At 47.0% G+C, this 18,693-nt stretch overlaps 1 protein-coding gene across 1 annotated transcript in view; it reads right to left on the reverse strand.

Moving 5' to 3' along the window:
• Nucleotides 1-18,481, reverse strand: part of LOC147113152 (dynein axonemal heavy chain 8-like) — a 1,456,516-nt gene extending 1,438,035 nt beyond the window's left edge. The window contains exon 1 of the mRNA XM_085998053.1: nucleotides 18,249-18,481. Coding sequence (XP_085854179.1) covers nucleotides 18,249-18,479 — 231 coding nt within the window. The 5' untranslated portion in view covers nucleotides 18,480-18,481. The remainder of the gene's footprint in view (nucleotides 1-18,248) is intronic.
• Between the last annotated feature and the right edge of the window lie 212 nt (nucleotides 18,482-18,693).

The raw sequence follows: 18,693 nt of genomic DNA on the forward strand, positions 1-18,693 counted from the left end.
TTTCTTCAATTTTAATCGTCGTTGTCATGCCTTTTAGTGTTCCGAGTCCTTGCTGGAACACTTCTTTCACGTCAGTGAGGATCTTTGACAGTCGCCCAGGTGTGATGTCGTCATCCTTTTTGTCAGCCACAGTCAGTGCCTGTATGGAATGCCAATCCAGTTGTATTTTCCGGATCCATTCACGTCCCAGTAATGGTGGTCCTCCATCTTGCAATACATACAGGTCTAGTTTTGGTGTTTCCTTACCGTTATATATAACGGTCACCCTTATTTTTCCTTTGGGGTAGACTTTTTGCCCCATGTACGTCTTCAAAATAATTTTTGTGTCTCTCAAGGGTATGTGTGAGAATAGCCGCTCGTAGTCCCGTCAGTTTATGACTGTTAGGGCTGATCCTGTGTCCAATTCCATCTTTACCTGGACTCCTGCTAACTTGAGAGTGACCCAAATGGTTCGGTGATCCTCCATTGTGATCACATTATGTAGTTTCAGACAACTCAGTTCCCTGCTTTCGGAGTCGTTATCACTCTTTTGTTCGTCTGAACTATTCTCCGTCATCTTATGTACCTTCTTGTACTTTCCTTTGGTAGGTTTCTTATTGATAATTTTCTTTCCCGACCTGCTGACTCGTGCTATGTGTCCTACTTTTCCACACTGTCTGCACACTTTGTCTTTGAACCAGCAATCATTCTGGTCGTGTGTTGTTCTGCCGCAGCGATAGCACTTCTCTGTTCTATATGACATTTCGTTTGTGCCATATTCTTGCGGTCTCTGTTGTATCTCTGCAGCGCCCCGTGCTGCTGCTTCATATGATACTGCAATGCTGAAAGCCTTTTCCAGCGTAAGGTCCTTTTCAGATAAAAGCCGTTTCTGGGTTCCTTCACTTTGAAGCCCACACACAAACTTGTCCCTTAAGGTATCTGCCAGTCCCGCTCCAAGCTGGCAGTGTTTCGATAGTTTGCGCAGTTCTGTTAAATAATCAGCATTGCTTTCATCCTTATGCTGGTTCCGTTTGTGAAACTTGAATCTTTCTGCTATCAGCAGCGGTGTGGGGTTTAAATGTTCCTGTAGTATCGTTACTATGTCTTCAAAACTCTTTTCCATTGGCTTCGTTGGGGTTACTAGATTTCGTAATAAACCATACGTCTTTGCACCCATTAAATTTAACAATACCAACGCTTTCTTGTCATCTGACACCTCATTTGCCTTGCAGTACACCTCTATTCGTTCGACATATGTAGTCCAATCTTCGACTTCATTGTCAAATGCGGTGATACTGCCACTCTTCGGCATTTTGGGTGTGGTTTAAAATGGCGTCTCCCAATGGCTTAAAATGGCATCTCCCATGCTTTCCTTCCTCCCCCGCTGCTGCCAATGCCGCTCCCAGTGGTTCTCGTGGCAATGGCGGCGCCCTGCAGGTTTCGTGCGCTTCTCCTGCGCTGCTGCCAACGCTGCTCTCGGCGGTCCTCGTGGCGATGGCGGCGCCTCGCGGGTTTCTGCGCGTCTCTCTGTCCCTCTCTTCAATGCTGCTCGGCCCCTGAACACCGGCTGCGCCCTGTGCGCTCTGCCCTCTCTCTCTTTCCCCCGTCGACGCTGCTCGGCCCTTTGCTGTGCCGCTCGGTCGGGCTCTTGCCCGCCGCTGTCCGGGAAGGGTCTGCGCACTACCTGTTGCCAACCCGTTTCGCTGGACCAGCTCGACTGGAAAGCCAAGCCTGGCTCTCGACAGCCTCCCCCGCAATTCTCGAGTCTCTGCTGGATGACTGGGCGGTTGCCCGTGGTCGACACCCGAGTCTCTGGCCTTGACCTCCAATCCACTGATCTCCAGGAACGAATCCCCGGGAGGTGATGCAGAGTTGCAGGTAGGTTCGAACCTGCCTCGTCGCCAATGTTGCGTCCGTGTATAATAAGACACAGACTGCGGAGAACGGTACAACAGGTGTTTACTCAACGTGGCTCACACTGCAACTGATCTGTACAGATTACTACTCAGTGCTATATACAGGTGTGGTCACTGCCGGTACTGCAGTATACAGGAGCTGTAAAACATCGTTCATCCCTTAAAGGTATATACATTACAGTGGACAACCTCCATCTCCAACCTACCACTGCGCTAAATGGGATAGATTCAGAACAGATCGAGCAGCTGAAAACTGGGCATCCATGAAGCGCTGTGGGCCATCAGCAGCAGCAGAATTCTTTTCCACCACAATCTGTCACCTCATGGCCGGGCATATCCCTCACTCTACCATTACCATCAAGCCAGGCGACCAACCCTGGTTCAGTGAGAAGTGCAGAAGAGCATGTCAGGAGCAGTGCCAAACACACCTAAAAATGAGGAGCCAACCTGGTGAAGCTACAACACAGGACTACATACATGCTAAACAGTGGAAGCAGCATGCTATAGACAAAGCTAAGCGATCCCACAACCAATGGATCAGATCAAAGCTCTGCAGTCCTGCCACATCCAGTTGTGAATGGTGGTGGACAATTAAACAACTAATGAGAGGAGGAGGCTCCATGAACATCCCCATCCTCAATGATGGTGGAGCCCAGCACGTGAGTGCAAAAGATAAGGCTGAAGCATTTGCAACCATCTTCAGCCAGAAGTGCTGAGTGGATGATCCAGCTTGACCTCCTCCTGAGGTTCCTACAATCACAGAAGCCAGTCTTCAGCCAATTCGATTTGTAAGGGGTTTTAGATCGCAGAGGTTTCTCTCTCTAGAGGCCTCTCTCTCTTGCACAGTAAAACCTTGAGTGGTTCGACCCACTCGCCCCTTAGATTCTATACTCTGGACTTTGGGGCAGGAACTACAATGTAGAGAAAACTCTTCGACCAAGTTTGATGAAACAAAATGAAATTTTATTGCATATGGAAACACAAATCAAATGCAAGCAAATAAGAGAGTACATGGGAGGGAAAAACACAAACAAATCATAACAACACAATACTAACTAAGGCAAATACAGGCATATTATACTCTACAAAAATCATCATGAAATAGGGGAACACACGGAACATTGAGGGATAACAACTCATGTTAATTATACCCTTAAATATCCACCCTCTTAAACCTATCTAGATCTGATTATGGAGGGCCAGAAACATGCTCACCAATCCAACTAGGAAGTGCAAGGTTTTGAAACCGGTCTGCGTTTGATCCTTTCAGGTGTCCCGTCTCCACATGGATCGTGGAGCCCCAGCGAGCTGCGCCTCAACTCTCTCCTGAGGTGGGGGCCGGGGGCGGCTGGACACCGGCTGCTTCTGTCGTTTTATTTTGTCTCTTCTCCCGAGCCGGAGCGGGTCGATGGCCTCTCGTTTTCGTCAACGGCCCGGGGTTGGTCAATGATCTCCCGATGTTTGACCCCGGGGCAGGACGCCGGCTCGAATGGTCTTCTTGATGGCGGTTTGGTCTTCTTCTCCTTCCTCTCCATCGATGGAGAGGAGTCTCGCGGATCTTCTCCCGAAGCGACTCCTCTTTACCCAGCTCAAAAGCTGGACAGGCCTGCAAGCTGGAAAGCTGAAGAGCGTGTCTCCTGTGTCTCCCGGTCTCGTTCTACCCGTGTGTTCTCACAATTATACTTCTTTCCCAGAAGCTCTTATCTCGCGCCAAATCAGGTTAGTCTTTGTTTAACTTTTGGCGGGCTTGTTGCACAACGGGGTAGTTATTATATTTTAAACTGTTCTTGGATGGCCGGTAACGGGCCATCTCTGGTCTGGAATGACCTTCATTGTTTTTAATGTCCTGGTGATGTCCTTAACGGGCCCTTGATGCTCTTCTCATGAATATGAAACTGTTCCCTTTTGTCTGGGTCAACATTTAGATGGCCTTTATCTACAGGCCGATCTCGACTGGATCTGTATCGAATCTATATGTATATGTGGGTGTCTGGTTTCGTTCTCTTCTGGAAGCCATTTCTGACTTACTTTGGGCTGAATCCACAATGCTGTCTGAGGATTTGCAGGAACCATTTTAAAGTGTCCCAATAAGCTGATCACGGGGTCTGGAGGCCATTTTGAATGCCCCTTTTTCTGGGCTTCTTTTAAAATAGTCTTTAAAATCATGGCCTCTTCTGCCATTCAACCCTTTATAATATAAAGTCCAATTTTGCGAATCCTACAGATTCACTCCACATGTCATGAAGAAACAGCTGAGCGCACTGGATACAGCAAAGGCTGTGTTCCCTGACAACATCTCAGCTGTTGTTCTGAAGACTTGTGCTCCAGAACTAGCCGCACCTCTAGCCAAGGTGTTCCAGTACAGTTACAACACTGGCATCTACCCGACAAGTTTGTCCTGCCCACAAAAGCAGGACAAATCCAATCCGGCCAATTACCGCCACATCAGCCTACTCTCAATCAACAGCAAAGTGATGGAAGGTGTCGTCAACAATGCTATCAAGTGACACTTACTTACAAATAACCTGCTCACCGATGCTCGGTTTGGGTTCCGCCAGCACCACTTGGCTCCAGACCTCATTACAGCCTTGGTCCAAACATGGACAAAGAGCTGAATTCTAGATTCTGGCTGGAGTCATACAATGGAAGACGGTTGTGGTTGCTGGGGGCCAATCATCTCAGCCCCAGGACATCGCTGCAGGAGTTCCTCAGGGAGTGTCCTAGGCCCAACCATCAACTGCTTCATCAATGACATTCCCTCCATTATAAGGTCAGAAGGGGTGTTCGCTGATGATTGTATAGTGTTCAGTTTCATTTGCAACTCCTCAGATAATGAAGTCGTCTGTGCCAGCATGCAGCAAGACCAGGATAGCATTCAGGCTTGGGCTGATAAGTGGCAAGTAACATTCGTGCCACACAAGTACCAGGCAATGACCATCCCTAACAGTAGAGTGTCTAACCACCTCCCCTTGACATTCAACAGCATTACCAATGTTGAATCAACCATCATCAACATCCTGGGGGTCACCATTGAGCAGAAACTTCGGTTCAAGAAGGGGGCTTACCACCACCTTCTGAAGGGCAATTAGGGATGGGCAATAAATGCTGGTCTCACCAGCAATGCCCACATCTCGTGAATTAATTTTTTAAAAAATACTCTGCTGGAGAAGAGCTACCAATGGTGTGCAATTGAACATGAGTTTCCTGTTACTGGCCCTTAACAGGCACCAATCAATTCTTAAGTAGTTGTTTTCCAATGTTGATTATTAAACAGCACCTGCATGGTACTCAACCAGAAGTGAAAATACACCATATATTGTTCAAAAGGGAGCAGGACGGGTTCTTGGCTTAGGCTGATATCACTGCATACAAAATATAGGTGGGATGTTGGATCATCACGGTGGTCTCCCGAAACTCATTTTGATCACAGCAATTTCCTAGAATTAGCCTAGGATTTTGTTTTACCTGAATTTTTGTCTCTCCCAGGAGAACATATGGCTGCTGGTGTTTGGGAGCATTGGGGGTCATTGTGCTTAATCATAACATAACTCTATGGGACAGTCTCGACGGACCAGCAATTCTGTCCTTCATTTTGTATGTTTGTGTGTTATATAGGAACATAGGAACAGGAATAATTGACTATTCAGCTCCATGATCCTGTTGTGCCATTCAATTAGATTATGGCTGATGTTTACCTCAACTTAATTTACCCACCTTTGCTGCGCATCCCTTGATATCCTTGAAAATATCAACTGATCCAGCATCCACAGCCTTTTGGGTAGAGAGTTCCAGATTCCTACTACCCTTTGTGTGAAAAAGGGCTTCCTGATTTCACTCCTGAATAGCCTAGCTCAAATTTTGAACTTATGCCCTCTGGATACCCCCACCAAAGGAAATAGATTCTCTGGCTGGAATTTTGTTCGGGGAGGCGGGATCAGGTCGGGATTCACATTTTTAACAATTTAACTGCCCCCACACACCAAACCCAACATTTTTTGGTGGGCAAATTCTGGCATATCGAATCCCTTTATAATTTTAAAGACCTTGTTTAGATCACCCCTCAACCTTCTAAACTCAAGACAATATAAACCAAGTTTATGCAACCTGTCCTCATAATTTAACTCTTTGGCCTAGATTTTCAATGTGCCGTGAGGCGGGCTTTTAGGCGTGCAGGGGGCTAAAATCCCGAATTCGGGGGTCCCGACACCATCCCGCCCAAAACCCGCCTCCACGTAAGTTTCAAAGGAGGCAGGTACCTGCCCCGCACTGGGACTCGCCGACCCGAGGCGGGAAGGGATTAGTGCCAATTAACTGCCTGTTAACAGGTAGTTAACAGGCAGTTTTTAGCCTAATCCCTATTTTGAGGGGTGTCGTGTGGGATTCCCGACGGCGCCAAACCATGCCAGATTAGAGCAGGCGGGCCGTCGGGTTGAAGGACTTGGAGGGGTCGCGATGTCGGTGTTCAGGTGAGTGATGGGTGCATGAGTGCAAAGGTAAGTGTGTTTGGTGTGTCTAAAGTGTGTAAAGAAGTTTAAATTACCTGTACTTACCTTAACAGCCTTTCTTCCTCTAGGCGTTGGGAGTCCATCACTCAGCCGGCACTGAAAGCAGAATGGCCGCAAGCTGTCAAAAGTGACAGTCTGCAGCTTTCAGTGCCGGTGTGAGTTCTAACTGAGTCTGTGTAGAAGGACTCAGGTTAGTGTTAAGTCTGTGGGTTGTATTGCAAATAATACACAGACTCCAAGATTAACAAATAAAACAGGTCTTTACTATTCAGAGGTTCGGGCGAATCTGCCCTAGTTAACGTATCACACCCTTATATACTGGTGTGGTCACTATCGGTATTACAGTATACATGAGCCAACAAATAGTGCCACCCTAAAGTAGTGCTCTTAAAGGCGAACGGTTACATTCTATAGTTCCCTTAAAGGTAAACGGTTACATACACAACACTCCTCCTGATGTAAGAAAAAGGAGGCTTACCATCAAGTAACTTTAAAGTAAGCTTTAAGTAACTTATAAACACACTATATACAAGAGAGGTCTTTACCATGCCTCTGGTAGAAGCCTCTTACAATACTGAACAGACCAGTATTTATACCAGTCCAACAGGAAGTGACACATGACAGGAAGTGAGGTATGTACACAGTTCATAGTTCACAGTTCACAGGAAGTGATGACATAACTTCCCGGAAGTTATCATTTTTATCACATTCTTCCCTCCTGCAGGTTTAGGAGGCTGTGGTCTACCTTTTGGTCCGCAGCCGCCGAACAAGGAAGAGTCGCACCCGTTTGGATTCCCGTCGTAGAGGGTCGCTGGTCCGCTTACATGCGGTTGGCCATTGGCCAGAGTCCGTGTGGCCTGGATTGCCCTGTGAAGGGTCGGGGAGATCATGGCTTCGAGTACGAGCCCCAATAGGTTCAAAGTCAGACTGCCTCTGTTCAGAGGGAGGTGCAGAGCTGGTCTGTGGCGGACCAGTACTTTCATGCACGGTACTGGGAGGGTCGCAACCTTGAGCACGGGGTTCTACCGGCACCAAGCTAGTTGGTGTCCGATCAGGATCCTGGAGAGGGGTACCCGATAGGTCCCAAGAGTTTCCTGGTGAAATGCCATCACCCGATGTCCCACTAGGTCCTGGTGGGCAGGGAGCCAGATCCCGTAATGATACGGTAGATTCTCGGCCGTCGGAATATCGTATGTTTGCATAGGTGGGGTTGGCATCGGTTAGTTCGACCTCGTCTACAAGAGGGTCATTTTTAGACGTCCGAACGTATCTTCGGAGTAATACAGGTCCAGGAGTAGTTAGCCATGACGGGAGTGATGTCCCATGAGATGAGCGATGCTGGAATCCAAAGAACCGCTCATGAGGTGTAGTATTTGTGGCTGTAGAAAGCAGGGACCGTATAGAGTGCAATGCATCCAGAAGCACTGTTTCCCATTGCTGGTCTGGTAGGCCCCAAGATCTTAAAGCGAGACGTACAGAATTCCAGATGATACCGTTATACCTCTCTACCTGCCCATTTCCGATGGGATGGTATGGTGTTGTTTTGCTTGTAGCAATTCCCCGTTCTGAGAGGTAGTCCTTGAGTTCCCTCGACATAAAGGATGGACCCCGATCTGAGTGAATATAAGCCGGCATGCCACAGAGAGAAAATACCTGCTCAAGGCAGCAGATTACTGTGGACGCCAGCATATTGGAGCAGGGGAAGGCAAACGGAAAACGTGAATATTCGTCGATCATGGTGAGCAAATATGTGTTCCGAGTTGAAGAGGGCACTGGGCCCTTAAAATCGACGCTAAGTCGTTGCATCGGTTGGGTTGCATGTATGAGTATACCATCTGAGGGGCGGAAGAACTGAGGTTTTAATTCCGCACAAAGCCGGCATTCTGAGCATATTTTCTTTACATCTCCAGTGGAAAAAGGGAGATTCCGTGATCGTACGAAATGTAGCATGCGCGTAACGCCAGGATGACACAAACCATTGTGGATATCCATGAGGGTGGAGGATGACATAGTGGAGCAGAATGCCCGTGTGAGGGTGTCCGGGGCCACATTCTCCTTGCCAGGCCGATAGAGAATGGTATAACCAAAAGAGGCCAGTTCCATCCTCCAAAGTTGTATTTTATTATTCTTAATTTTGGTTCGTTTTCGATTATCGAGCATGAAGGCGACTGATCGTTGGTCCGTGATCAATGTAAAGTGCTGGCGAGCTAGAAAATGGTTCCACTTCCGTACTGCCTCTATGATGGCTGTGGCTTCTTTCTCAACCGGAGGATAATGTAGCTCGGCACCTTGTAAGGTCCTGGACATAAATGCTACAGGACGACCTTCCTGATTCAGAGTAGCCGAGATCGCCACCTCCGAGGCATCACATTCAACCACGAAAGGGAGATTCTCATCAATGGAGTGAAGAGCCGCTTTCTCCAACTGTTTTTTGAGAAGGTTAAAGGCTGCAACAGCCGCTGTTCCCAGTGGAAATGATCTAGCATGCAGCAAGGGTTGGATTTTGTCCGAAAAATGAGGAATCCATTTAGCGTAGTATGCAAACAGACCGAGAGCCCGACGTAAAGAAGCCGGATTCTTAGGTGACGGGAGCTCTTGGAGCGGGCGAAGTCTTTCTGGGTCTGGCTTAATGATACCATTGCCTACGCAGTAGCCAAGGATGTTGATGGTCGGTTGCGACTCAACAGATTTGGATTCATTCAGGGTCAAATTACGGCGATGGAGGGCATCCCGAAATTTTTGGAGGTTGGAGTCGTGTTCCTGTTGATCGTGACCTGCAATGGTAATGTTATCAAGATAGGGAAAAGTGTCCCTTAGGTTTTCCTGCTTAACCAGGCCATCCATTGCCCGTTGAAAGACAGCCACTCCATTAGTAACCCCGAATGGGAGGCGACGAAATTGGTACAGCCGTCCATTAGCCTCAAAGGCTGTGTACTGCTTATCTGAGACCTTCAAGGGTAACTGATGATAGGCACTTTTTAAATCGTAAGTTGAGAACACTTCGTATTCGGCCAGTTTATTAACCATATCATCAATGCGTGGCAATGGGTAGGCGTCCAAGTCGGTATATTGATTGATGGTTTGCGAATAATCGATGCATAGTCGCTGTTTGTGAGGTTTTAGAGGGTTCTTGACAATGACGACTTGAGCCCGCCAGGGTGACGAACATGGTTCAATGATATCCTCTGCTAGAAGTCGAGAGATTTCAGCCGCAATAAAAGATTGGTCTTCCTGATTAAAGCGCCGCGATTTCGTTATTATCGGTTGGTATTGAGGCGGAATACTGGCAAATAATGAGGGTTCATCAAGTGAAGCTGCTGATAATGCACAAAATGGTAATTTAGACGGTATATTAGAAATAGTAAGTCCGGGTTTGGATCCACCAAACTCAATGGTGAGTTTCTTATGCTGTTTTTGGAAGTCCAGTCCTAAGAGGAGATCACTACATAAGTCCTTGAGCACCGAAAGTCGGGTGGAGGGATACATACGACCATGAAGTGTCATATCAACAACACAAAAGCCGGAGATTCTGGTATTAAGTGATGACTGGGCCATCGCAATTGCCTGGTCCGATGGGAAGACATGTAGTTTCAATTTCGCAACAATCTGTTCCTTAATGAAACTATCAGTACTTCCTGAGTCAATTAAGGCATCTAAGGTATGCCCTTTAATTGTAATTTTTGTGGCTGCATGAGACAGGTTCTGTGGGCAAGCAGCTGTAATTGGTGTCGTTGCACAGAGAGTGGCTAAAACTCTCGGTGTGCTTCTTCGGGAGAGAGCTCGAGAGGAAGCTTGATAGGTCCTAGCTGGAGCATCTTGATAGGCCCTAATTGGGGCAGTTCGGTAGGCCTTAGCTGGATTGGCCCTCGTAGAGGCCCTTGATAGGCAAACTTTAGCAAAGTGTCCTTTTTTCCCGCAATAACTGCAGATTGCATTGCGAGCAGGGCAGGTTTTCCTAGGGTGAAAAGCATTCCTTCCTAGATTGCCAAGAGGCTGCTAAAGTGGGGTCGTCCTCCTCTTCTTCATCAGAATTATCAGAATTAGATTCCCCCATGATAGGGTTCACCTGAGACCGCTTGAATTGTCTGGTTGCAGCTACAGCAGCAGATCGAGATCTGGGCAGCTGATAGAGGTCTGCATTTCTCTTTGCCAAATCCAGTGAACAAGCTAGGTCAAAAGCTTTTTGTAGCTCAAGTGTTTTACTTTCTAGTAGACGCTGGCGTATAAATGGAGAGGCAATCCCGCAGATGAAAGCATCACGAATCATTTCTTGGCGGTACAGCTCAGCTGAGGCTGCCTGAAAGTTACAATCTACGCTGAGCCTGCGAAGTTCTTGCAGGAATTCGTCAATTGATTCCCCTGGCCCTTGTCGGGCTGTGGCCAGTAGATGTCTAGCATAGACCTCATTTGGGGTCTTGGCATACAGTTTCTTAAGTGCCCGAATCACCTCATCGTAATTATCCCATTCATCAACATATTCGAACACTTTTGGGGTCACATAATTGATAAGTATCTTCAATCTAGCAGGAGCATCCGCTTCACATTCATCCAGAAAATTCTCAAAAGTACGGTACCAATGCTTCCATACCCTGCCAGCTGCTGGTGCATTCGGGTCCAAGTCCAGACGAATAGGTCTAAGGATTCTCTCCATGATGGGTGGTTCCCTGGATCCTTAATTCCGAGTTTGTCCGAAGGTCTAGTATTTGTGAGTGTAAATACTAAGTTACTTAAATTGATGTAAGAAAAAGGAGGCTTACCATCAAGTAACTTTAAAGTAAGCTTTAAGTAACTTATAAACACACTATATACAAGAGAGGTCTTTACCATGCCTCTGGTAGAAGCCTCTTACAATACTGAACAGACCAGTATTTATACCAGTCCAACAGGAAGTGACACATGACAGGAAGTGAGGTATGTACACAGTTCATAGTTCACAGTTCACAGGAAGTGATGACATAACTTCCCGGAAGTTATTATTTTTATCACACCTCCCTTTTTAGCTTATTACTTACAGAATCCCCTTTAAACATACAATCTTCAACTTCATATAAACAGTTTACAGATATACTCTCGATGGAGTCAACATCATATAACAATTTACAGATATACTCTCGATGGAGTCAACGTCATATAACTTCATGTTTAACATAACATAATAACATATATAACTTCATGTCAAAACAGATCACAGATTCAGTCTCTGCGGAAAACAGTTCACATTGCTGAAGTGACTCATTCAATAGTCCTTACAGATCACAGATTCAGTCTCTGCGGAAAACAGTTCACATTGCTGAAGTGACTCATTCAATAGTCCTTCCATGGATTTAACAGTTTGAACTTCCGAACTGATTTGGCTCTGTTCGGAGGGACCACGTGTGTGATCTGGTAGAGGTGATAATGGTTCAGATGGGTCATCTTCTGTTTCGACTTTTCCTTTTCTGCTTCTTGGAGACTCTCTGGGCTCCACTGTCAGCTGCCAGCTGCCTGCGCAGTTCCTCCTTCTCTGCCTCCTGTTTCCGTCGTAGAGCCACCTTCTCCCGATGTTCCGTAGACTTTTGGTGCTCCTCCATGATTTCTGCACTTTGGGAGTCGAAGTTACAAGCTGGGCAGGACAGGACATCGTAATATTCGGTGTAGTCCACCAGGTCATGGTAATATTCGGTGTCGTCCTGAGCTAGGCCAGCGAGAGGGTCGTCTATTTCCTCCATACCCAGCTGGACGTTAGCCAGCTCTTGTTCCAAATCCAGACATCTTTCCTGAAGAGACTTCTTCATGTGTACCTCTTCATCCAGCTTTTTCTGGGCTTTCAGCAAGTCGTTTACTAATGACCTCATTTGTGATTTTAATACTTCAACTTCCTTTGGAGATTGATTGATCGGACTATTCAATCCCTCTACCGGAGCAGCTGTTTCAGCGGTCTGTTGTTCTACATTGACGTGAGTCAGCGTACTTTTGGTATCCAAGGGTTGCTCTGCTGCCATCTTCTCAGTCTGTGTTGCAACCTCAGCTATTTCAATAACTTTTGAGAGCTCCAAACCCCTCTCCTCTTCCACCACTAATGTTTCATCTATGGATGGAATCTTTACCGATGAGGCAGCCTTGGCCTGGAGCTCATCAAACATTTCCTGCAGCCTTTGGACTTCTTGCTCATGTTCAACCTTTAGTTGTTCATATGCTTCTACTGAAACTAGCTTTTCGGGGGTTGCCGAGTTAATCCCCTCCAGAATTGTAGCCTGGGCCTGTCCATACTGTTCTTTCAACTTCTCACACTCTGCTTGTAAGGAGTCGTAGAGAAGGACTGGAATAAAATCCTGGCTTCCTGAAGATTCCTCTGCAATTGGTTTTTTTGCAATTTCCTGTTGGAGTTCAGCCAAGGCTGCTATGCTATCTGCCTCTCGAAGTCTCACTGCCATCAATTCTTCTTTATTCTTGCAGTCTTTTTGAGGGAGTAACTGGTAGAATAGATGGGGGAGAGCCAGTAGATGTGGTGTACCTGGACTTCCAAAAGGCCTTCGATAAGGTCCCACATAAAAGATTAGCATGGAAAATTGAGGCTCATGGGATAAAGGGGAAAGTTTTGGCGTGGATAGGGAACTGGCTGTCAGATAGAAAACAGAGAGTTGGAATAAACGGCTCATTTTCTGAATGGCAGGCAGTAACAAGTGGGGTACCACAGGGATCTGTCCTGGGCCCCCAGCTGTTCACAATTTACATTAATGACCTGGATCAGGGAGTCGGATGCAGCATTTCCAAATTTGCAGACGACACTAAACTAGGAGGTGGGGTGGGCTCAGAGGAAGAGACCAGGAAGCTCCAGAGCGATTTGGACAATGTGGACAAGTGCGAAGTTATCCACCTTGGGTGCAGGAACGGGAGGGCAAATTATTATTTAAATGGCAATAGATTGGGAGAGGGGGAAGTACAGAGAGACCTGGGTGTTCTTGTACACCAGTCACTGAAGGCGAGCATGCAGGTGCAACAGGCGGTCAAGAAGGCAAACGGTATGCTGGCCTTCATAGCAAAAGGGTTAGAATACAGGAACAGGGATACCTTGCTGCAGCTGTACAGGGCACTGGTGAGACCACACCTCGAGTACTGTGTACAGTTTTGGTCGCCTCATCTGAGGAAGGATGTTCTTGCCATGGAGGGGGTGCAGCGGCGATTCACCAGGCTGATACCAGGAATGGCGGGAATGACCTATGAGGAGAGACTATGTAGTTTAGGGATGTACACACTGGAGTTTAGAAGATTGAGAGGGTACCTCATAGAAGTGTATAAAATTCTGACAGGTCTAGACAGACTGGATGCAGAAGGAATGTTTCCCTTGGCGGGTGAGAACAGAACTAGAGGACATAATTTAAGGATAAGGGCTAAACCATTTAGGACAGAGATGAGGGGGAATTTCTTCACTCAGAGAGTGGTGAACCTGTGGAACTCATTGCCACAGAGGGCAGTGTACGCCAGCTCATTAAATATATTTAAGAGGGAATTAGATATATTTCTACGGGCAAAAGGGGTTAAGGGTTACGGAGAGAAGGCGGGGACGGGATACTGAATTAAAGGATCAGCCATGATCTCATTAAATGGCGGAGCAGGCACGAAGGGCCGAATGGCCTACTCCTGCTCCTATCTTCTATGTATCTATGTATCTATGTATCTCAGCCATTTCCCGTTTACTCTCATTTAACTGAGTGAGTAGCCCCTTATTCTGGGCTGAGAGATATTGCACCTTCTCATGTAGACCATAGCACTCCTTCTCTGCTCGACATAGCTGATTTCTGCTGATTTGGTTCTGTGTTTCAAGTTCCAACATCCTTTGCTTAGCTTCTTTCCGCTTCGCCTCAATAATCCCCTCTCGCAACATGTCCACATTATTCACATCAGGTAAAGAAGCGTTTCTCTTTTCCATGTCCAAGATTTGTTTCTGCATCTCCTTAAGAGCACACTGCGATTCAACTTCTCTTAACCTTGCCTGCACTAGCTCCGTCTCCAATTGCAGAACAAAATCCTCAGTGTAGCGTGGTTTGCCCTTCTGCTGTATCTCTAGATCATGCAAATATTCTAACTCCTGAACATCATAAGGGAGATGTGATCGGTAATTGGTCACGATGGCTCTATGGTCGCTCTCTGCTTGAGCCAGTAGGTTCTGTTGTCTTTCCAGACTCTCCCATTCGGTGTCATAGAACTTTTTCATTGTTTTCATCTCTTGTACGAGGCGGTAACTTAATTGTTCTAATTGTTGTCGTACTTTGAAATAACGTTGAGTTCGAGCCCGGTGTTCCTCCGTAATGCATATGTCTGTAACTTGAACAGACTCAGAATTCTCTGTCTTTATGCACGCCATCGATTTTCCAACCTTAGTCCGTGAGTTCATGTTAACCTTGTTTTTCATACGTAAGCTGGACTTATCGTCTTCCGGCTCGGAGTCTGAGCTGCTTGTCTGCACCGAGTCCTCACTCGTCATTGCTTGTAGGTAGTGCCATTCCATGTCTATTTTCCTGATCCACTCCCGTCCTAGAAGTGGTGGTCCTCCCTCAGGTAGTACGTACAAATTCATTCTTGGGTATACTTTACCCCTATCTCTCACCTTGACTCTTATTTTCCCCATGGGGTATACGTTATGCCCCGTGTATGTCTGTAATACGAACTTGGTATTTCTTAAGGGTATGTGAGAGAATAGCCGGTGGTAGTCCTTTTGGTTGATGACTGATACAGCTGATCCCGTGTCCAGCTCCATTCGTACTTGGACTCCAGCTATTTTTAGTGTGACCCAGATCGTCTGTAGATCAGTTACTTTACCCACATTGTGGATTCTCAGACTATCCAGCTCCTGGCTGTTTGGGTCTGAGTCCAAATTTTGTTCGTCTGAACTCTTTTCAGCCACCTGATGTACCTTGTTGTACTTTTCTTGTGGTGGTGGCTTCCTTTGCTTGTTGGTCTTCTTTCCGGACCTGCATACCCTCGCGATGTGACCCAGTTTGCCACATTTCCTGCACTCTTGGTTCTTAAACCAGCACTGATTCTGGTCGTGCGTTGTCTTTCCACAACGGTAGCATTTGGAAGTGCTTGCAGTAATTTGGTCCACCCCGAGTGCCGCCGCCTTTAGCTGCATTTCCGCCGTTCCTTTCGCTGCGGCTTCGTGCGATGAAGCTATGAGGACAGCCCTGTCCAGTGTGAGGTCGTTTTCTTCCAGAAGTCGCTTCTGCATTCCTTCTTTGGCCAAGCCGCATACGAACTTGTCCCGCAGCGCCTCTGTCAAATTCCCTCCAAACTGGCAGTATTTCGCTAGCTTACGCAGTTCGACTAAGTATTCCGCATTGCTTTCATCTTGCCTCTGGGTTCTGGCGTAAAATTTAAATCGTTCAGCCAGCATCAACGGTGTGGGGTTCAAGTGATCCTTCAACACTGTTACGATCTCTTCGAAGGTCTGGTCCACTGGTTTAACTGGTGCTATTAGATGTTTCAAAAGCCCGTATGTTTTTGCTCCCATCGAATTTAACAAAGTTATTGCCTTGTCGTCATCCTCAATTTCGTTGGCTACGCAATATATTTCTATGCGTTCCACATACGTGGCCCAGTCTTCTATTTCAGCATTAAAATCATTAATATTTCCTCGCTTAGGCATCTTCTTCTCTTTTCGAGAACAGCACAAATATTTCTTTACTTATTATTAATTTTCTTCTCTTCTTGAGAACAACACAAGTATTTCTGAAAATTCTTATTAATTTTCTAAGATGGCGGTTTCCCGCTTCTTTCTTCTTCCCCAGCGGTTTCCCCGCGAAAAATGGCGGCTTTCCCGCGCTTCTCGCTCTCCCCGCCCACTTCAATGGCGGTTTTCCCGCGCTTGGCGGTCTTCACCTGACCCCCGACGCTGTCTTTCAGCCCGAGTGCGGCCCTTATCTCCGCCGCGATCGATGGCCCGTGCTGTTCACCGCGGCTCTCGCGCCTTCAGTGTCTGCCGACTCTGCCCTACCAGCCCGAGTGCGGCCCTTATCAGGGATTGCGATCGATGGCCCGGCTGCGCCCCTCACTTCAAAGTGGCCCGGCCCTTATCAGTGGATGTGATCGATGGCCCGCGCTGCGCCTCTCGCCCGAAGCGGCTCTCGGCCCTTATCGCTGGTGCGATCGCTGGCTCGTGAAGCGCCTCCCGCTCGAAGCGGCTCTTGCTCGCTCCCTCTCGGGCTCTGGCTCACCCGCTCGCGCGGCTCTTGCTCGCTCCCTCTCGGGCTCTCGCTCAGCGGATTCAAACACCTCTCCCCGACCTCCCGCAGTCCGGCCCTTTCCTCCCCGGCTGCGGCTGATTCTTCACGGGTTATTTAGTTATTTATTTATTTATCGCCACCGCGCCTTGTGATCCCGGTCGCTGTCCGGCCTTTTTCACCCCCTCGACCGTGGTGGTCACTGCCCTTATCCTCCGGATATTTTCCACACTTTCCCCTACTCACAGTCGTTGCGGTCACCGGTTGCTTTCTTTTGTTAGTTGATCGACGCACTCCGCACCGTGGTAAAAGGGTAGTTGTGCCTGTTGCTGATGAACTTTCGTTGCTAGTCTGCTTCCTGTCTGTTGCTGCAGCCTCGTGTGTTCTTCCAGCAGCACGACGAAGGCGGTTGCCTCACTTCGACGCTCCTTAGTAGCTTAGGAAGTACTGTTGCCGCAGGGTACGATCGTCCTCGTCGCCATTGTTAAGTCTGTGGGTTGTATTGCAAATAATACACAGACTCCAAGATTAACAAATAAAACAGGTCTTTACTATTCAGAGGTTCGGGCGAATCTGCCCTAGTTAACGTATCACACCCTTATATACTGGTGTGGTCACTATCGGTATTACAGTATACATGAGCCAACAAATAGTGCCACCCTAAAGTAGTGCTCTTAAAGGCGAACGGTTACATTCTATAGTTCCCTTAAAGGTAAACGGTTACATACACAACAGTTAGAAGTCAGATTGTCAGTGTTTGACAGCTTCCAACAGCTGTGAAACACTGATATTTCATCTGTCAACACCTCTTGACAGATGAAATTTCAGTCTGTGACGTCACCTGTTGCCGGGTGGCCCTTAATTGGCCTGCTGAGCCCGCTGGGCGGGCTCAACAAGGTCAATCAAGGGAAACTCACGTGGATTGGCCGGACGTCGATGGAGGCAGGACTAAAACCCAAAAGTTGTAGTCCCGCCTCCTTCCCGACTGCTGAATGAAAATCCAGCCCTTTATGTCCCAGTATCATTCTGGTGAATTTGCACCATACCCACTCCAAGGCAAATATAGCTTTCCTGAAGTTCAGTTCCCAAAAACTGAATGCAGGACTCTAAATGGGGTCCGACCAAGGCTCTGTACAACTGAAGCATCATTTCCTCACTCTTGCTACATCTGGGCCCACAAAAATAAGTTTTAAACCTACCTTACATGGCCGTAAGGTGTCCGGCAACTTCTACGATACGCCTAAATGCCTTCAAGTAGGTCGTTAAATGGCTTTGTGTTTCTAGAATGATAGAACCTCAATTTGCATATATTTATGAGGCTTCTGCCGGAGTCAGGCAATGCCACAACCACCTGTTTTTAAAATAGCAGCAGGGTGGTATCAGTGCGTGAGCCCACAGGGAACATAACTCGCTTTTTGCCCAGTTTCTGCCCGGTGGAGGGAGTTAAAATGCTTTCTTAAGTGTTTGTTGAAAAGTTTCATTTCAAGCCAAGGCACATAGTGAAGGACACTACCAAGCTAGTAGAAGAGATTAAATAAATTAGGGAGCATTATTTAGATGAGGTCAAGTTTAGGTTTTAAAAGTCTGAAAACTGTAGGAGAAAGAAAAGAAACAAATGTGTAGAAGACATGCTCTGAAAGGTCACGTACCTCAATGGGTCCCAAAGTCATATCCATCTGTATCTCATTCTGTCGTATTTCTGCTAAAGACTCCATGGCAAATCTAACATCATCCAGATCTTGAATAGGTCGGGTCAAATTCTTCATTTGTTCACTGATAAATGATGTTATCGTTGTCATTTTTTCCTTGTACTGTTCATTCAAGAACCGACAAAGTACCATTTTCCAAGCTTTGGCTTCCACCATAACAGCCATTTTCATGGGTTCTGGGGGAGAGGGAAATAGGTAACTATTAATGTAAGTTAAAAGCTCTATATCTGAATACACGCAGCATTCGTAACAAGATCGATGAGTTGACGGCACAAATAGGTACAAATGGGTATGATCTGATCGCCCTTACATGGACGTGGTTGCAAGTTGACCAGGGCTGGGAACTGAATATTCCAGGGTATTTGACAATTCGGAAGGATAGACA

Source organism: Somniosus microcephalus, chromosome 9, assembly GCF_052327205.1.
Source record: "Somniosus microcephalus isolate GS21.2 chromosome 9, FLI_Smic_1.0, whole genome shotgun sequence".
Lineage (NCBI taxonomy): Eukaryota > Metazoa > Chordata > Chondrichthyes > Squaliformes > Somniosidae > Somniosus > Somniosus microcephalus.